The following is an 18435-nucleotide window of genomic DNA, read 5'->3' on the forward strand; positions in this document are numbered from 1 at the left end:
CTGCATTGTTATATATGTTCAGTTAATATAGAAGATCCCTTCTTTAGAATCAGACTTTGCAGTGGGCTTTTTTCTAACAAGTATGACATGACATGACGCTATTTTACTAGTTTGATGTTTTAATATATTATTCATGGATTTACACAGTGGCGGGCCGTGCGTTTCCCACCTAGGCCTTCAGTGATGTCCGACTTCAATGATTACCTCTCAAAATACCATCATTTATGTCACCATTGCTGGAGAAATACTCTACAGAAACACATATACGCACTACTGTGTATTGAACCACCTCAACAGTGTACAAAACGGGCTATTTTCTGGTGCATTTAAAAATCAATAAACCTGCATCAGCAATTAAAATATATGCTATGTCATACTTGCCAAAACTCCCGAATTTCAGTGCCCCTCCCGAAAATCTCCCGGGGCAACCATCCTCCCCAATTTCTCCCGATTTCCACCCGGACAATATAAGGGCTGTGTCTTAAAGGCACTGCCTTTTAGCGTCCTCCAAAACCTGTTGTCACGTCCGCTTTTCATCCATACAAACAGCGTGTCGGCCCAGTCATATAATATATGCGGCTTTTACACACTCATAAGTGAATGCAAGGCATACTTGGTCAACGGCCATACAGGTCACACTGAGGCTGGCCGTATATACAACTTTAACACTGTTACAAATATGCGCCATACTGTGAACCCACACCAAACAACAATGACAAACACGTTTCGGGAGAACATCCGCACCGTAGCACAACAAACACAACAGAACATATACCCAGAACCCCTTGCAGCACTAACTCTTCTAGGAGGCTACAATATACACCCCCGCTACAACCAAAGCCCGCCCACCTCAACCTCCTCATGCTCTCTCAGGAAGAGCATGTCCCAAATTCCAAACTGCTGTTTTGAGGCATGTTAAAAAAAATAATGCACTTTGTGACTTCAATAATAAATATGGCAGTGCCATGTTGGCATTTTTTTTTCCATAACTTGAGTTGATTTATTTCGTAAAACCTCGTTACATTGTTTAATGCATCCAGCGGGGCATCACAACAAAATTAGGCATTTTAATGTGTTAATTCCACGACTGTATATATCGGTATTGGTTGATATCGGAATCGGTAACTAAGAGTTGGCTAATATTGGAATATCGACAAAAAAGCCATTATCGGACATCTCTATTGATTTCCTTACACTGAATTTGTAAACGCTGAAATTTAAAACACTTAATTGTTATACAATTAATTTTAAAACACTGTTGTTTTTAATTAAATAGAAAAAAAAAGTTCACAAAATTCCAAACGCAAAAAATTTAAATTTTAGGGGGGATTAAAATTTAGCAAATTTAAACCCCCTGCCCCGCCCTACCCCATCTCAAACACTCTCCCTCCCCCCATCTCCAGAGGTCTCAAGGTTGGCAGGTATGTCCCATGTGGTACCGTCAAAATTAAAACTGTAAAAAAAACATTAAATGTGGAAAAAAAAAAAAAAAAAAAAAAATTCACAATTTGTAGCACCCGTTCAACACGGAATAAGCCAGTGGTACCGCTCGTTAGTTGGATGATTCAAGTGGAAGTGGCGGGAATTTTCCCTTTTCATCGCCGGGACAGCTTAGTTAAAGGGGAACATTATCACAATTTCAAAAGGGTTAAAAACAATAAAAATCAGTTCCTAGTGGCTTGTTGTATTTTTTGAAGTTTTTTTCAAAATTTTACCGGTCCCCGAATATCCCTAAATAAAGCTTTAAAGTGCCTTATTTTCGCTCTCTGCGAAGACACTGACCATTTCCCTGTGACGTCACACAGTGCTGCCAATGTAAACAAACAATGGGAATAGCACAGCAAGATATAGCGACATTAGTTCGGATTCAAACTCGGATTTCAGCGATTTAAGCGATTCAACAGATTACGCATGTATTGAAACAGATGGTTGGAGTTTGAAAATATTGAAGAAGAAACTGAAGCTATTGAGCGAATAGCTATTGACGCTATTCATAGCCATAGCATGGCCGAATAGCTGCGTTAGCATCGCCGGTAAAATGTGCGGACCAAACGATCAGGACTTTCGCATCTTGTGACACTGGAGCAACTTAAATCCGTCGATTGGTAAGTGTTTTTTTCGCATTAAATGTGGGTGGAAGGAAACGTAATATAGTTGCAAATGCATCTACAGGTTATCCATACATCTCTGTGCCATGTCTGCTTTAGCACCGCCGGTAAGTAGCATGTTAGCATCGATTAGCGTAGCATGTTAGCATCGATTAGCTGGCAGTCAACATCAACAAAACTCACCTTTGTGATTTCGTTGACTATCGTTGCAAATGCATCTGCAGGTTATCCATACATCTCTGTGCCATGTCTGCCTTAGCATCGCCGGTAAAATGTGGAGACACTCCGGCACATTCAATGGGGGTCTGGTGGCAGACACTTTCGCATCTTCGGGCCAGTGGTGCAACTTGAATCCCTCCCTGTTAGTGTTGTTACACCCTCCGACAACACACCGTCGAGGCATGATGTCTCCAAGGTTCCAAAAAATAGTCGAAAAAACGGAAAATAACAGAGCTGAGACCAGGTGTTTATAATGTGTTGAAAATGAAAATGGTGGGTGTGTTACCTCGGCGACGTCACATTCTGACGTCATCGCCTCCAGCGCGATAAACAGAAAGGCGTTTAATTTGCCAAAATTCACCCATTTAGAGTTCGGAAATCGGTTAAAAAAATAGATGGCCTTTTTCCTGCACCATCAAGGTATATATTGACGCTTACATAGGTCTGGTGATAATGTTCCCCTTTAACTTTCGGGGTCGGCCAACGTCGTTTCACAAGATGTAGTTTCTCTAGACCAGACCTGGCAAATTAAGGCCCGGGGGCCACAAGCGGCCCGTTGAGCTTTTCAATCAGGCCCGCCGGACATTCCCAAATAATTGTTTTGGATCTTTAAGATTGAAAGTATAGCTGCCATTATGATGTGTTTTCTAATGACGGTAAGTCTTCAACTATACTAAGTCTTTCAATCTGCATGATATTTTAGTTACTATGGTCATCTAATTGGTTACCATGGTCACTGAGAGTTTCTATACCAAATAATGTTGAGACAATCAGTCTTAATCCAGAATCGCGTTGAACAAAGACTCACCCCAAGACCTGGAATCGAATCGTGAGTTGTTGACGTTAATTTTATGAAGTCTGCTCGGATGAGAGGTGAAACGTCGTCTAAGAACCACCAAACAGTCCAGTTGCAAAGGATTGAATGCCCTGAGATGACAATGACCTGATGAACATTCATAGACATATTTTTATGAATGTTTTTTATTTTTACTTTTATCTTGACTCCATTTTCAGCAGGTCACAGGTTGGTAATTAAAAAGTGCTGAAGTGTGCTACAACTTTCTATGTAGTCCTCTAGTCAAGTTTTCCCTGGGTAAACAATGACAGAAACTTCCTTTCTGTCCATGAGCTGCACCAATTGAACTGGCATGTACTTCAACATTGCTCTAAACTCTATTCCACATTCGAGCTGCCTGGAACAACAAATTGTACACGCCGACGTTTTGGATTAGCTGAAAGAAAGTGTGAGGTGTCAGAAAAGTACCTGGACTGTGGTAGGTTGCATGTTCTTCTCAGCCAGGAGCCGTCGGATGCTTTCCGAGCAGGCCTGTTACGGTCATATGAGCCGCGGGTCGTGCAACTCTCGCCTCGCTCCACGCGCTGAACGAAGCAAAATCTTGTCGTGGATGATGACAGCAAACATATCGACAGTCCTGGAACTTTTCTGACAAATCTCGCACGGTCTTTTCTGGGAAGGCGTTCTACATGTTGTTGGGAGTATCCATTCTTCAAGAAGAACAGGATTGATGGACCCTGGAGAGGGTCACCATCTCTGTTCCACTTCATTCTAACAATGCTTCCAGTAAAACTGCCATTTGTGTAAATACTATCTGTACATAATACTGTTTATAATTGATTTATTTGACTGAAACCTGAGAGGAACTTTACTGTCCGTGTAATTCCGTTCCTTTACATCTTGTTCGGTAAAGAATGTTTTCCACTAACAGGTGCTTTAAAATGTGTTGCACAGCTTTGTGTCCAATGCGGTCGTACTACTTAAGTCTATAAAACAATTTTTTAAAAAGTGCCCACTTTTAAAGACGTCGCCGTGACCCTGAGGTAGAGTCTACTCTGACTATGCAGAACTCCACAAGGACTGATCCTCTTGATACGCTAACGTCTGCTGAACAAACCTCATTGTTTCCGTTAAGGAGCTCTGAGGGTCAACTGGAGTGAGGTCTTGGTTTCCCTCCTGTTCCAGGGTGTGATTTGCGCTAATTTTGTCCCCGTTGTAGGTGAGAGGGTCGAAGGAGACCTCCGAGCTAGACCGGGGCTCAGTGCTGCCGGAGCTCTGCAAGCTGGGGTCTATTGTGTCTGAGCAGGACGACTCCCAGGCCTGCTGGGTCCGTGCCTCCTTTACTGCGGCCTTCAGACTGGGAGGGAAATCTATGGACAGATCGCTGCTAAAGCAATCATCTTGGGGTGAATGTGCGTTGGGAGGGAGCGGGGCCCGGTGAGCGTGTGATGGCGGCTGGACGGTTGCTGGAAGGGGGTTTGGAGAGCGAGGCGCTGAAGAGTCCTGAGTTGGATTCCGACGTCCAGTTCCTCGCCGCAGACCAGAGGTTCTCGGTTGGAGACGCGTGACCTCAGACTCCTGCAGGGAGATAAGAACCCGGATGAGCTTTTGGCATTAAAAAAATCCTCAGCCACTAAAGAACGAGCATTACTTTGATGAGCAAGGACCCGTTGGAGTCAGGCTGAGTCTGGAGCTGAGCCGATGGAACCCTAGCCTGCTTAAACTGAACACCGAGTTGCTCCAGCTGTACTTGAAGCCGACTGTTGTCAGCTTTGACCTTCTCGTACAAAACCCTGCTCTCCTCCAGCTGGGACTGAGTCTGAACGAAGAGGTTCTGGCTCTGCTCTAACTTGCTCTGGAGATGACTGGCCTTGGTCCTGGTGCGGTCCAACTCAGCATTTGTTCGCGCCAGCTGGGTTTGACACTGCTCGAGTTTGGAGGTGAGCTGCTCCTGGGAGGTGCGCATGGTTGTGGACACCTTTAGGAGCTGACCTCGGGTCTGCTGCAGGGACTCCAGCTGAGCAAAAAGGAAAGGCAACACAGATTAATTTACACCGTAGAGATGTAAAGGTAGACTGACCACATGTCCTCTTTTGCGGGACTGTCCGGGCGAAGTTTCTTAAATGCCCCAATGTCCGGCCTTTAAGTTAGGGTTGCGTGTATTTTCAATGTACCGTATTTTTCGGACTATAAGTCGCAGTTTTTTTTCATAGTTTGGCCGGGGGTGCGACTTATACTCAGGAACGACTTATGTGTGAAATTATTAACACATTACCGTAAAATATCAAATAATATTATTTAGATCATTCACGTAAGAGACTAGACATAAAAGATTTAATCGGATTTAGCGATTAGGAGTGACGGATTGTTTGGTAAACGTATAGCATGTTCTATATGTTATAGTTATTTGAATGACTCTTACCATAATATGTTACGTTAACATACCAAGCATTAGAGATACGCGGTTTGCGGTCTCATCCGCGGAGTCCGCGGATAAACCGCGGGTCGGGCGGTTGACATGACGAAAAAATAAATTTTTATTAGACTCGGGCGGGTGATGGTTAAACCATCCGGAAATATGTGATATGCATGGTTCTGTGATCGGTATCCTTTACCATTCAAAGAGCCATTTAAGACCTGTGTCATAAAGCGAAGTCGACAATAGGAGACGCTATTATTCTCTTGAATGACTGCCGGCAGTCACCCAGATAATAAGTATTAGGGCGTGCTATGAAGCCATTGGCTTTGTCGCCTTCTGCAACATGTACGATCTGCTTGTCAGTCCAGCATCATGTTGTGTGTGGCTTCCGCAGCAACACGCACACGACTGCAAGGCATACTGGGTGACACAGAGTACACTAGTGGTTGTGATATAAACAATTTTAACACTCTTAGTAATATGCGCCATGCTGTGAAGCCACACCAATTAAGAACGACAAACACATTTCGGGAGAACATCCTCACAGTAACACAACATAAACGCAACACCACAAATACCCAGAATCCTTTGTATTCATGACACTTCCTGGCTATTTTATAGACTCCACTAGCAGCAAACCCCGCCACCCCCGTGCGTCGGTAAGGTGGGCGGGGTTGGGGGCGTGGGGGTGTAAAATATATTCAGGAAGTGTCACGGATACAAAGGATTGTGGGTATTTGTTGTGTTGCGTTTATGTTGTGTTACTGTGAGGACGTTCTCCCGAAATGTGTTTGTTAATCTTGTATTGTGTGGCTTCACAGCGTGGCGCATATTAGTAAGTGTTACATTTATTTATATCACAACCATCAGTGTACTCTGTATCACCCTGCATGCCTTTCAATCTTGTACGTGTAATAGCGGAAGCTGCACACAACATGTTGCCGGACCAACAATCGGTTTCGTACATGTTGTTGAAGGTGTCTAAGGCAATGGCTTCATAGCACGCCCATATTCTTGTCATCAGGATGAACGCTATTGGATAGTCGCGAGAACATTGGCGGCTCCAATTGACTTCATTACTCTGTGAAACAGGTTTAAATAGCTCTGTGAGTGGTAAAGGCGCCCGATCTCTGATGTATTTCAGCGGGCGGGCGGTTGGCGGGCGGGTACGGTCCTGATAAAATGTTGGTTCGGGTGAACGGCGGGTGGATGACGACTTTGGAGATGCGGTTGCGGATGATATAACTGCCTATCCTATTGGATGTTGTTGATAAATGGCTTTTGCTTTGCATAGTAAAGCTTTAACTTGCACGTACAAGAATGGGAAAGAATTCCACTTTCAAAGCTTCAACAATTAGTTTCCTCAGTTCCCAAACGTTTATTGAATGTTGTTAAAAGAAAAGGTGATGTAACACAGTGGTGAACATGTCCTTTCCCAACTACTTTAGCACGTGTTGCAGCCATGAAATTCTAAGTTAATTGTTATTTGCAAAAAAAATAAAGTTTATGATGCTTCACGGTGGAAGAGGGGTTAGTGCATCTGCCTCACAATACGAAGGTCCTGCAGTCCCGGGTTCAAATCCAGGCTCGGGATCTTTCTGTGTGGAGTTTGCATGTTCTCCCCGTGAATGCGTGGGTTCCCTCCGGGTACTCCGGCTTCCTCCCACTTCCAAAGACATGCACCTGGGGATAGGTTGATTGGCAACACTAAATTGGCCCTAGTGTGTGAATGTGAGTGTGAATGTTGTCTGTCGATCTGTGTTGGCCCTGCGATGAGGTGGCGACTTGTCCAGGGCGTACCCTGCCTTCCGCCCGATTGTAGCTGAGATAGGCGCCAGCGCCCCCCGCGACCTCAAAAGGGAATAAGCGGTAGAAAATGGATGGATGGATAAAGTTTATGAGTTTGAACATCAAATATCTTGGCATTCAATTGAATATGGGTTGAAAAGGATTTGCAAATCATTGTATTCCGATTAATTTTACATCTAACAATTTCCCAACTCATATGGAAAAGGGGTTTGTATTATGAAAACAGAGGAGAGGCATTATGCTGAAATATGCGCGGGGCACTTCACGGAAGTTATACAGTGTTAAAAGTGTGTTTGCACAGTAAATGTTATGGCACTTTAATTTATAGCGTAGTAGATTTATAGTTAATGGCTGTTAAGTTCTAAGAATGAACGAACTGCACCGAGTTGAATGAGATTCTCTGAAGGAACTCCATTATTAACATGGAGTTTACATTCTAGTTCCCTGTAAAGGAAATCCCAGCAGTGAAGTATTTTGTGCTTCACCCTTTCTTTTCTTTATCCCTGACAAAAGAAATTGCTTCTGCCGTCACCTCAGAAATTGCCTGTTCGGATGTTATGATTGTGGCTATGTAGATTGTATTTATTTTCCATAACAAACAGCATAACTTAAATACCCTGGCAGTGGCAATAAGCTACAATGTTTGTATTTACATTTTTCGAGTTGATTTTCATAAAATATGCTATTTAACTGCTACTGTTTAACAAGTACTGATTTAAATTGTGTTTGCACAACAAATGTGTTGGCGCTTTGGTTCATATGGGAGAATATTCCAATGAAGGTGCACTACACACTACTTTTGAATTCATTATTGGGTTTTGCGTATACAATGCAGTTAATTGTGATTAATCGGAGAAATAGTGTGATTAATTCTGATTAAAATTTTCAATCGTTGCTCAGCTCTAGAAACAATTTACCGTGTTTTCCGCACTATAAGGCGCACCTAAAAACCTCCAATTTTCTCAAAAGCTGACAGTAGATAGATAGATAGATAGATAGATAGATAGATAGATAGATAGATAGATAGATAGATAGATAGATAGATAGATAGTACTTTATTGATTCCTTCAGAAGAGTTCCTTCAGGAAAATTAAAGTGCGCCTTATAATCTGGAGCACCTTATATATGGACCAAAATCGAGCCACAAAAGGTCTCGCAACTACGGTAAGCAGCCGTCGACTTAATTTTTCCCCTGTAGAAAAAGACGCGCGCGGTGCATGCTGGGATATATGACTGCGCGAGGCGTGCCATTTGTATGTTTATGTAAAGACCCCAAAATGGCTCCTACTAAGAGAGACGCTTACGAGGCAGAGTTTAAACCCAAGGCAACGGTGCCGGACGCCACTATCGTTAATGCCTGGGCTGATATATCCATCTCAATTGTGGTCCGAGCTTTCAGGAAAGGCAGGGATTGTCACTGAACTGCTAGACAACAGCAGCGACACTGACTTGATTAAAGGGGAACATTATCACAATTTCAAAAGGGTTAAAAACAATAAAAATCAGTTCCCAGTGGCTTGTTGTGTTTTTTGAATTTTTTTTCAAAATTTTACCGGTCCCGGAATTTCCCAAAATAAAGCTTTAAAGTGCCTTATTTTCGCTATCTTCGAAACCACTATCCATTTCCCTGTGACGACATACAGGGCTGCCAATACAAACAACATGGCGGTTACCACAGCAAGATATAGCGACATTAGCTCGGATTCAGACTCGGATTTCAGCGGCTTTAGCGATTCAACAGATTACGCATGTATGGAAACAGATGGTCGGAGTATGGAGGGAGATAGCGAAAACGAAATTGAAGAAGAAATTGAAGCTATTGATGCTATTCGGCCATAGCGTGGGTGTACCTAATGAAGTGGCCCATAGCATGGCTGCCTTATTAGCATCGCCGGTAAAATGTGCGGACCAAACGATCAGGACTTTCGCACCTTGTGACACTGGAGCAACTTAAATCCGTCGATTGGTAAGTGTTTGTTTCGCATTAAATATGGGGATCTAGTTTCAAATGTTCATACAGCTAGCGTAAATAGCATGTTAGCATCGATTAGCTGGCAGTCATGCCGTGACCAAATATGTCTGATTAGCACATAAGTCAACAACATCAACAAAACTCACCTTTGTGATTTCGTTGACTTAATCGTTGGAAATGCATCTGCAGGTTATCCATACATCTCTGTGCCATGTCTGTCTTAGCATCGCCGGTCAAATGTGAAGACACTCTGGTACATTCAATGGGGGTCTGGCGGCAGATTTCTTGCCAGTGGTGCAACTTGAATCCCTCCCTGTTAGTGTTGTTACACCCTCCGACAACACACCGACGAGGCATGATGTCTCCAAGGTTCCAAAAAATAGTCGAAAAAACGGAAAATAACAGAGCTGAGACCCGGTATTTGTAATGTGAAAATGAATATGGCGGTTGTGTTACCTCGGTGACGTCACGTTCTGACGTCATCGCTAAAAGACCGATAAACAGAAAGGCGTTTAATTTGCCAAAATTCACCCATTTAGAGTTCGGAAATCGGTTAAAAAAATACATGGTCTTTTTTCTGCAACATCAAGGTATATATTGACGCTTGCATAGGTTTGGTGATAATGTTCCCCTTTAATGACGACTTCGACGAGACGGAACCGGGAATGTCGGATGCCGTATTCGCCCAACTGTTTAATTTAGACACTGAATAAGAAGAATTTGAGGGATTTGTGGATAAGGAATAACTCAATAAAGTAAGCTTTACATATTTATTTTGTGTGTTGTGTGACTACCATGAATTGATTAACGTGGACCCCGACTTAAACAAGTTGAAAAACGTATTAGGGTGTTACCATTTAGTGGTCAATTGTATGGAATATGTACTGTACTGTGCAATCTACTAATAAAAGTTTCAATCAATTAAAAAAACAAAAAAACATTAAAGTTTGAGCAACGTTGAGTTATCGTTATTTCTATTCGAGTGTTACTATATTGTGATTGCACTAGCGTTTGATTTACCGTAACAGTATTAGACAATTTTTTTCGTGTTTATTGAATTGAGGAAAAGTTCCCCTCCACTTTGTGATATAAATGTTGCACTACATGTTATACTTTGCTGTTATTAAAAGATAAAACAAAATACTATGTCACTGACTTTACCTCTGTGAAAATAATAAAACAGATGTTTATTCATTTTGGGAGTGAACGGAGTTGTTAGAATGCTGGTTTGTAATCCATTAATAAGTTTTGACTGACCTATCTGACTGTTTTGTTGACATTCCCTTTAGCGCAGCTCCATCTAATGGATGCATAACATAACCCCAGGTTCTACTGTAGCGTCTATTCTATGCGCCTTATAATCTCCCGTCCAAAGGCAAAACCCAGTAACTCAATTATGGTCAAAACTGAGCTGATAATAATTTTGGAGTTCCTAGGTGATATGCTTTACATTAGTGTATGCGGTATTGTAATTTGTTCCATAAGTAAGCTGTTACGCGCATGGCAGGACCTAGCAACTACCACATAACCGCGTAGATACAGCAGAAAAACCTAGTATCTCAAGGGACCAATCGGAGCTTCTTTGTCAGTCGCCTTATTGTCTTTAATGAGACATTTGCACGAATGGGGGCCGACGGTCAACCTGATTATGTGATATTATGGCACGAGGGGATATTTGGATGATTGGCCCAGGACGTTGCAAGCACCTTCATTAAATGTATTGTTCTAGATTCTTCCCCTTGCATACTCTTTTGGGCAGATAACTGTGGAGGTCAAAATAAAAACTGGACGCTGTACACGGCTCTTGCCCAATGTACAAACGCAGAATGGCGCCCACCCGAGATTGTGATAAAATATCTGGAGAAATGGCACACGTTCATGAGAGCAGATTCAATCCATGGCTCAATCGGCAAGAAAATGAAAGCTCAAGAAAACATCTATACGTTTGATGACTTTGTAGATCTTTGTGAGACAGCATCAAGATAGATTGGTTTTCCTTTGTTTTCTCAAAATCAGCTAGAAGTGAGTTACTAGGTTTTGCCTTTGGACGGGAGGAATGCGGTGCGCCTTATATATGAACAAAGTTTTAAAATAGGCCATTCATTGAAGGTGCGCCTTATAATCCGGTGCGCCTTATAGTGCGGAAAATACAGTATTTGAGTTCAGTGTACTTCTTTGTTGTGACGGTCCTGTTCCAGCTCCAACTTCTGCTCTAAAGAAGCGATCATTTTCTGGAACTTGGCCTCCGACTGCTGCCACCACGCCTCCTTCAGAGCCAGCTCTTCGTCTGCACGCCGCAGCCTCACATCCTGCACACATTCGGCACATATGGTCCAGGAGGGAGGAATAAAACGATACAAGTGGATATATTGTTTTTTTTTTTTACCATGTCCTTTTCCTTCAGCTGGATGGCCTCCACTTCTGTGGTGAGAGCTTCACAATGAAACTGAGACTCTTCAAGTTCCCGTAGTAGAGTCTGAAGTTTTTGTTGATGGGAGTCCTAAAGGCATACAATAATGGCAGAGGCAGCACCACATGTACTTTTGTTAAAAACTTGGATTGTCAACGTTAACGCGGTAACTATAAATTCTTTTTTTTAAGGCGTGGTTAACATGCATGCGTCCTGATTCCTTTTTGACCATCGCCCCGTTCCCTAGCGTGGGGTCCAGTTTCTGTTCAGCCACAAGCTCAAAAACAGACAGTCGAGAGGAAGTCCAGAGTCGACTTTTACCGGAGATTTTCGTTAAAATATGTCCAGGCACTTCTCATACCAATCACATACTTCCGGCTTCACAATGATAGCGCTACACATCATCCATCCATCCATTTTCTACCGCTTGTCCCTTATGGGGTCGCGGGGGGTGCTAGAGCTGCAATCAGGCGGAAGGCGGGGTACACCCTGGACAAGTCGCCACCTCATCCCAGGGCCAACACAGATAGACAGACAACATTCACACTCACATTCACACACTAGGGCCAATTTAGTGTTGCCAATCAACCTATCCCCAGGTGCATGTCTTTGGCAGTGGGAGGAAGCCGGAATACTCGGAGGGAACCCACGCAGTCACGGGGAGGACATGCAAACTCCACACAGGAAGATACCGAGCCCGGGATTGAACTCAGGACCTTCGTATTGTGAGGCACATGCACTAACCCTTGTAGTTGTATAAAGTAGCTCTTAATTACAAGGGCTTCACAAACCACAACAAAAACGCCTGATTTGAACCCACATCCCGGGAAGGAAAAACTCCAAGACCAAATGGGGAAAAGAAGAAAACCTGAGAAGGGGGCTACAGCCCTAAAAATAGTTTTTTTCCCCCAAAGTGAGCCTGGCAGAAGAAGCTGTTGCATGCACTCAAATCACCATGACAACACACACACACACAACAACAAGGTTGTGTGCCAATTGAAGGTCACGGTCAACTGAATGACCATGACCCCCTCAGACGGCACAGTATCAAAAACCGACATCAATCTCTAAAGGCAGGGATGGGAATGAAGATTTATAAAATCAGCCGAAATTTTTTTAAAGGGGAACATTATCACCAGACCTATGTAAGCATCAATATATACCTTGATGGTGAAGAAAAAAAGACCACATATTTTTTTAACCGATTTCCGAACTCTAAATGGGTGAATTTTGGCGAATTAAACGCCTTTCTGTTTATCGCTCTTTTTGCAATGACGTCAGAACGTGACGTCTCCGAGGTAACACACCCGCCATTTTCATTTTCAACACATTACAAACACCGGGTCTCAGCTCTGTTATTTTCCGTTTTTTCGACTATTTTTTGGAACTTTGGAGACATCATGCCTCGTCGGTGTGTTGTCGGAGGGTGTAACAACACTAACAGGGAGGGATTCAAGTTGCACCACTGGTCCGAAGATGCGAAAGTGTCTGCCGCCAGACCCCCATTGAATGTGCCAAAGTGTCTCCACATTTTACCGGCGATGACAGACATGGCACAGAGATGTATGGATAACCTGCAGATGCATTTGCAACGATAAAGTCACCGAAATCACAAAGGTGAGTTTTGTTGATGTTGACTTAAGTGCTAATCAGACATATTTGGTCGCGGCGTGACTGCCAGCTAATCGATGCTAACATGCTACGCTAATCGACGCTAACATGCTGTTTACATGCGGTGCTAAAGCAGACATGACACAGAGATGTATGGATAACCTGCAGATGCATTTGCAACTATAAAGTCAACGAAATCACAAAGGTGAGTTGTGTTGATGTTGACTGCCAGCTAATCGATGCTAACATGCTACGCTAATCGATGCCAACATGCTATTTACCGGCGGTGCTAAAGCAGACGTGGCACAGAGATGTATGGATAACCTGCAGATACATTTGCAACTATATTACGTTTACCTCCACCCACATTTAATGCAAAAAAAACACTTACCAATCCACAGATTTAAGTTACTCCATTATCACAAAATGCGAAAGTCCTGATCGTTTGGTCCGCACATTTTACCGGCGATGCTAACGCAGCTATTCGGCCATGCTATGGCTATGAATAGCGTCAAAAGCTTCAGTTTCTTCTTCAATACTTTCATACTCCAACCATCCGTTTCAATACATGCGTAATCTGTTAAATCGCTTAAACCGCTGAAATCCGAGTCTGAATCCGTGCTAATGTCGCTATATCTTGCTGTGGTATTCGCCGTTGTTTGTTTACATTGTCAGCACTGTGTGACGTCACAGGGAAACGGATAGTCGCATCGCATATAGCGAAAATCAAGCACTTTAAAGCTTTTTTTAGAGATATTCGGGGACCGGTAAAATTTTGAAAAAAACTTCAAAAAATAAAAAAAGCCACTGGGAACTGATTTGTATTGTTTTTAACCCTTTTGAAATTGTGATAATGTTCCCCCTTTAATCCTAAATCACCGCTTTGCGGAAGGCCGCACAGCTGCTAGGGGGGGCTGGGGGCATGCCCCCCCATAAAAATTTTGAAATCTACGTTAGCTTAGGATGCATTTCCTGCTATTTTGAGTAAAAATCTAACAATATTCTCCTGACCAAAATTTCACATTTATTAGCAAATATTTTCATAAAAATGTATCATGTGATGAAATGTATGTACTGCATACAAGTTTACACGTATATCAAATTCTTGCACACTTTTGGATTATAGACAAAAATAGGCCTACAAATGGATTAACCAGAATTCTTCTCCGTAAACTCACTTTACTTAGATGCCTTGCCGATTTTGCGTGGTCAAAGAGTGCCACCTTTCCCCGAGATCCATAGTTCACAATGTCATTGCAATATAAGCAATGAACACGTCCAGGTTCATCGCACTTTGCAATAAAATCGCTGATCAGTTCGTCTACTTCTACGATATTGTTGTTAATCTTCACCTTCAGTTTTATAGATATATATCGAGCCATGCCCAGTTCCACTTGTTTCTCACGCCCTTATCGATATCTTTCGCTAATGAAGCATTCCTATCTTGAATAAGCTTAACCATGTCTGAAACTGTTTTGTCAATAAAGAAACAGGTTAAGTGAGAGCTACTGTGTTTTCTTTCCAGATTAGTCGCCGATAAACACAACCAATATAAACAGAATAAGAGTTCAGAAACGCTCACAATAATTGAGGATCAGTGACTAGATATTGTCGGCAAACGACGCGTGCAGACGCCTATAACAGGCAATGTCATTGGTTGATGATGTCAGCTGATAGTAGAACTAGCCAATCTGGTGCCTTCACACATTGGCATTATATTTTTCGCGGGAATTCTCTGCCTTGTACCGATAACTAGGTCAACGCAGAGACAAAAACCATGAGTACCAAACCCCCCCTGTAATTTTCTACCCGGATTTAAACGATTCACAGAAATTACCCTGACGGCGCCAAAATCGGCATAATTCCGCGGATCGGCGGAAAATTCCCATCCCTGTAAAGGATATCACCACACGGGCTCAGGAACACTCCAGAAAACCACTGTCACTAAATACAGGTCGTCGCTACATTTGTAAATGCAAGTTAAAGCTCGACTATGCAAAGCGAAAGCCATTTATCAACAACATCCAGAAACGCCGCCGGCTTCTCTGGGCCTGACATTGCCTTTTCTGATTGAAAGTGTTATATATGTTATATATCCTTTTCATTGATTTTCACACTGCCAAAAAAAAAAGGGTCACGGAAAAGTCGGCCTCATTGATAAATGATTCACCTTTGTTCGCCTTCATTCACAACTTATGCACTTGTGTCACGTTTTAGCGATATAGGCATGTCTGAAGGCTGGATAGGAGACTATGAAAAAGACAAAAATGTGCATGCTTAAGCGCAAATGAAAGAACAGGGCCCAAAATGATTAAAATGAAGTGTATATTACGTCAATGTTATGTGCTAGAAAGGTCATTTTTCCATTAGAGCTCATCAAATTAGAGCTGTATTTGTGCCATGAGCCACAGGTGACTTTTTGGATGAACAAACAAGCCTTTCTTCTGTTTGATATTCAATATTTCAGACTGTCACATGTTTTGTTAAGATTTAATTTTATGTTTAGTCACTGTCATGTGTGGCTTCAAAGACAAAAAAAAAAAGGAACATTGTGACTTGATTAAGTATGGGTCTGACACGCCTCAGTCACAAGTTTTATTCACTAATGTGTACTGGCGGGACCACTTTAGTATAACTTGATAATGTGCCTAAATGAGTGCATATTCCTTTGAGCTGTGTCAATGTTGTTTTTGACTAGAGCTGTCAAATCTTTTAAAATGAAAATGACTTTAAACTACACAACTAAATGTGAGTTGGATATGCTTCAGTGAAAAATGTACTGTACGTATATTTTGCTCTACAGATACATGTATAAACTGCTTTCTGCATGTGTCTCCAATACATTGGTTTGTGAAAGCATTTCCAGATTACAAACCCTGTTCCCATATGTGTTGGGAAATTGTGTTAGATAAATATAAACGGAATACAATGATTTGAAAGTCATTTTCAACCCATATTCAGTTGAATATGCTACAAAGACAACATATTTGATGTTCAAATTAATAAACTTTTTTTTTTTTGCAAATAATCATTAACTTTACAATTTGATGCCAGCAACACATGACAAAGAAGTTGGGAATAAATAATAAAGTTAGGGAATGCTCATCAAACACTTATTTGGAACATCCCACAGGTGTGCAGGCTAATTGGGAACAGGTGGGTGCCATGATTGGGTATAAAAACAGCTTCCCAAAAAATGCTCAGTCTTTCACAAGAAAGGATGGGGCGAGGTACACCCCTTTGTCCACAACTGCGTGAGCAAATAGTCAAACAGTTTAAGAACAACATTTCTCAAAGTGCAATTGCAATGAATTTAGGGATTTCAACATCTACGGTGCATAATATCATCAAAAGGTTCAGAGAATCTGGAGAAATCACTCCACGTAAGCGGCATGGCCGGAAACCAACATTGAATGAACGTCACCTTCGATCCCTCAGACGGGACTGTATAAAAAAAACCCGACATCAATCTCTAAAGGATATCACCACATGGGCTCAGGAACACTTCAGAAAACCAGTCACTAAATACAGTTTGTCGCTACATCTGTAAGTGCAAGTTAAAGCTCTACTCTGCAAAGCAAAAGCCATTTATCAACAACATCCAGAAACGCCGTCGGCTTCCCTGGGCTCGAGATCATCTAAGATGGACTCATGCAAAGTGGAAAAGTGTTCCGTGGTCTGACGAGTCCACATTTCAAATTCTATTTGGAAATATTGGACATTGTGTCGACTGGACCAAATGGGAAGCGAACCATCCAGACGGTTATCGACGCAAAGTTGAAAAGCCAGCATCTGTGATGGTATGGGGGTGCATTAGTGCCAACGGTATGGGTAACTTACACATTTGTGAAGGCACCATTAATGCTGAAAGGTACATACAGGTTTTGGATCAACATATGCTGCCATCCCACATTCAGCATGTGTTACAACAGCGTGGCTTCGTAAAAAAAGAGTGCGGGTACTTTCCTGACCCGCCTGCAGTCCAGACCTGTCTCCCATCGAAAAAGTTTCAGGCATCATGAAGCGTAAAATACGACAGCGGAGACCCCGGACTGTTGAACGACTGAAGCTCTACATCAAACAAGAATGGGAAAGAATTCCACTTTCAAAACTTCAACAATTAGTTTCCTCAGTTCCCAAACGTTAATTGAGTGTTGTTAAAAGAAAAGGTGATGTAACACAGTGGTGAACATCCCCGTTCCCAACTACTTTGGCATGTGTTGCAGCCATGAAATTCTAAATTAATTATTTGCAAAAAAAAATAAAGTTTATGAGTTTGAACATTAAATATCTTGTCTTTTTAGTGCATTCAATTGAATATGGGGTGAAAAGAATTTGCAAATCATTGTATTCCGTTTATATTTAAATCCAACACAATTTCCCAACTCATATGGAAACGGGGTTTGTACAGTGGAAACTCAATTTCCGAACCCCTCTTTATGCAAACCTTTTTCGATATTGAATATATAAAGGGAAAAATACCCAAATCCATTGCTATTTTTTATAAAGTAAGAGACATGCTGAATGAGAAATGCCTGCAAATGTTATATTATTCTTTTATTTTTCCATATTTACCATATTGTGTAGAAGTTTGGGGAAATGTTTATAAAACAAACATAGATCCAATAATACAACTTCAAAAAAGGGTCATTAGAGTAAAACACAAAACGTGCTACTATGAACATACCAATCCATTGTTTATAAGTTCTAATGTATTAAAATCATCCCAGCTAATTAGAGGGAAATGTCCTGAATGTGCTGCACAGTGTGAGGCCTGCTTGGTATTTCAATACTTCATGTGACTCACTCCCACAATTATACACTCTCACGAGACAGCTGTGTGGGTTTGCACTTTAGTTCATATCAATGACATCTTCTTGTTGGACAAATGAAAATAATTAATTTGGCATTAAAAGCCACTTTATCTTAAGGCAGGAAATTGAAGAATTAAATGAGCATAAACCAAGTAGCTCGTGGTGTCTAATAGTGTTGTCGGGTATACCGGTATCGGTATAGTACCGTGATACTAATTAATCATATTCGGTACTATACCGCCTCTAAAAAGTACCGGTCCAACTCACTCCCCCGTCG

At 42.0% G+C, this 18435-nt stretch overlaps 1 protein-coding gene across 2 annotated transcripts in view; it reads right to left on the minus strand.

Annotated features, from left to right (window-relative positions):
• Nucleotides 1–3290: 3290 nt before the first annotated feature.
• ccdc18 (coiled-coil domain containing 18) overlaps nucleotides 3291–18435 on the minus strand; it is a 79720-nt gene continuing 64575 nt past the window's right edge. For both annotated transcript variants that reach the window (XM_061919852.1, XM_061919853.1), the window contains 4 exons: nucleotides 11710–11823; nucleotides 11495–11632; nucleotides 4775–5140; nucleotides 3291–4701 (listed from right to left, as the gene is read on the minus strand). In XM_061919852.1, the coding sequence (XP_061775836.1) occupies nucleotides 4183–4701; nucleotides 4775–5140; nucleotides 11495–11632; nucleotides 11710–11823 (1137 nt within the window). In that variant the 3' untranslated portion in view covers nucleotides 3291–4182. The remainder of the gene's footprint in view (nucleotides 4702–4774; nucleotides 5141–11494; nucleotides 11633–11709; nucleotides 11824–18435) is intronic.

Source organism: Nerophis ophidion, linkage group LG14 (assembly GCF_033978795.1).
Source record: "Nerophis ophidion isolate RoL-2023_Sa linkage group LG14, RoL_Noph_v1.0, whole genome shotgun sequence".
Taxonomy (NCBI): domain Eukaryota; kingdom Metazoa; phylum Chordata; class Actinopteri; order Syngnathiformes; family Syngnathidae; genus Nerophis; species Nerophis ophidion.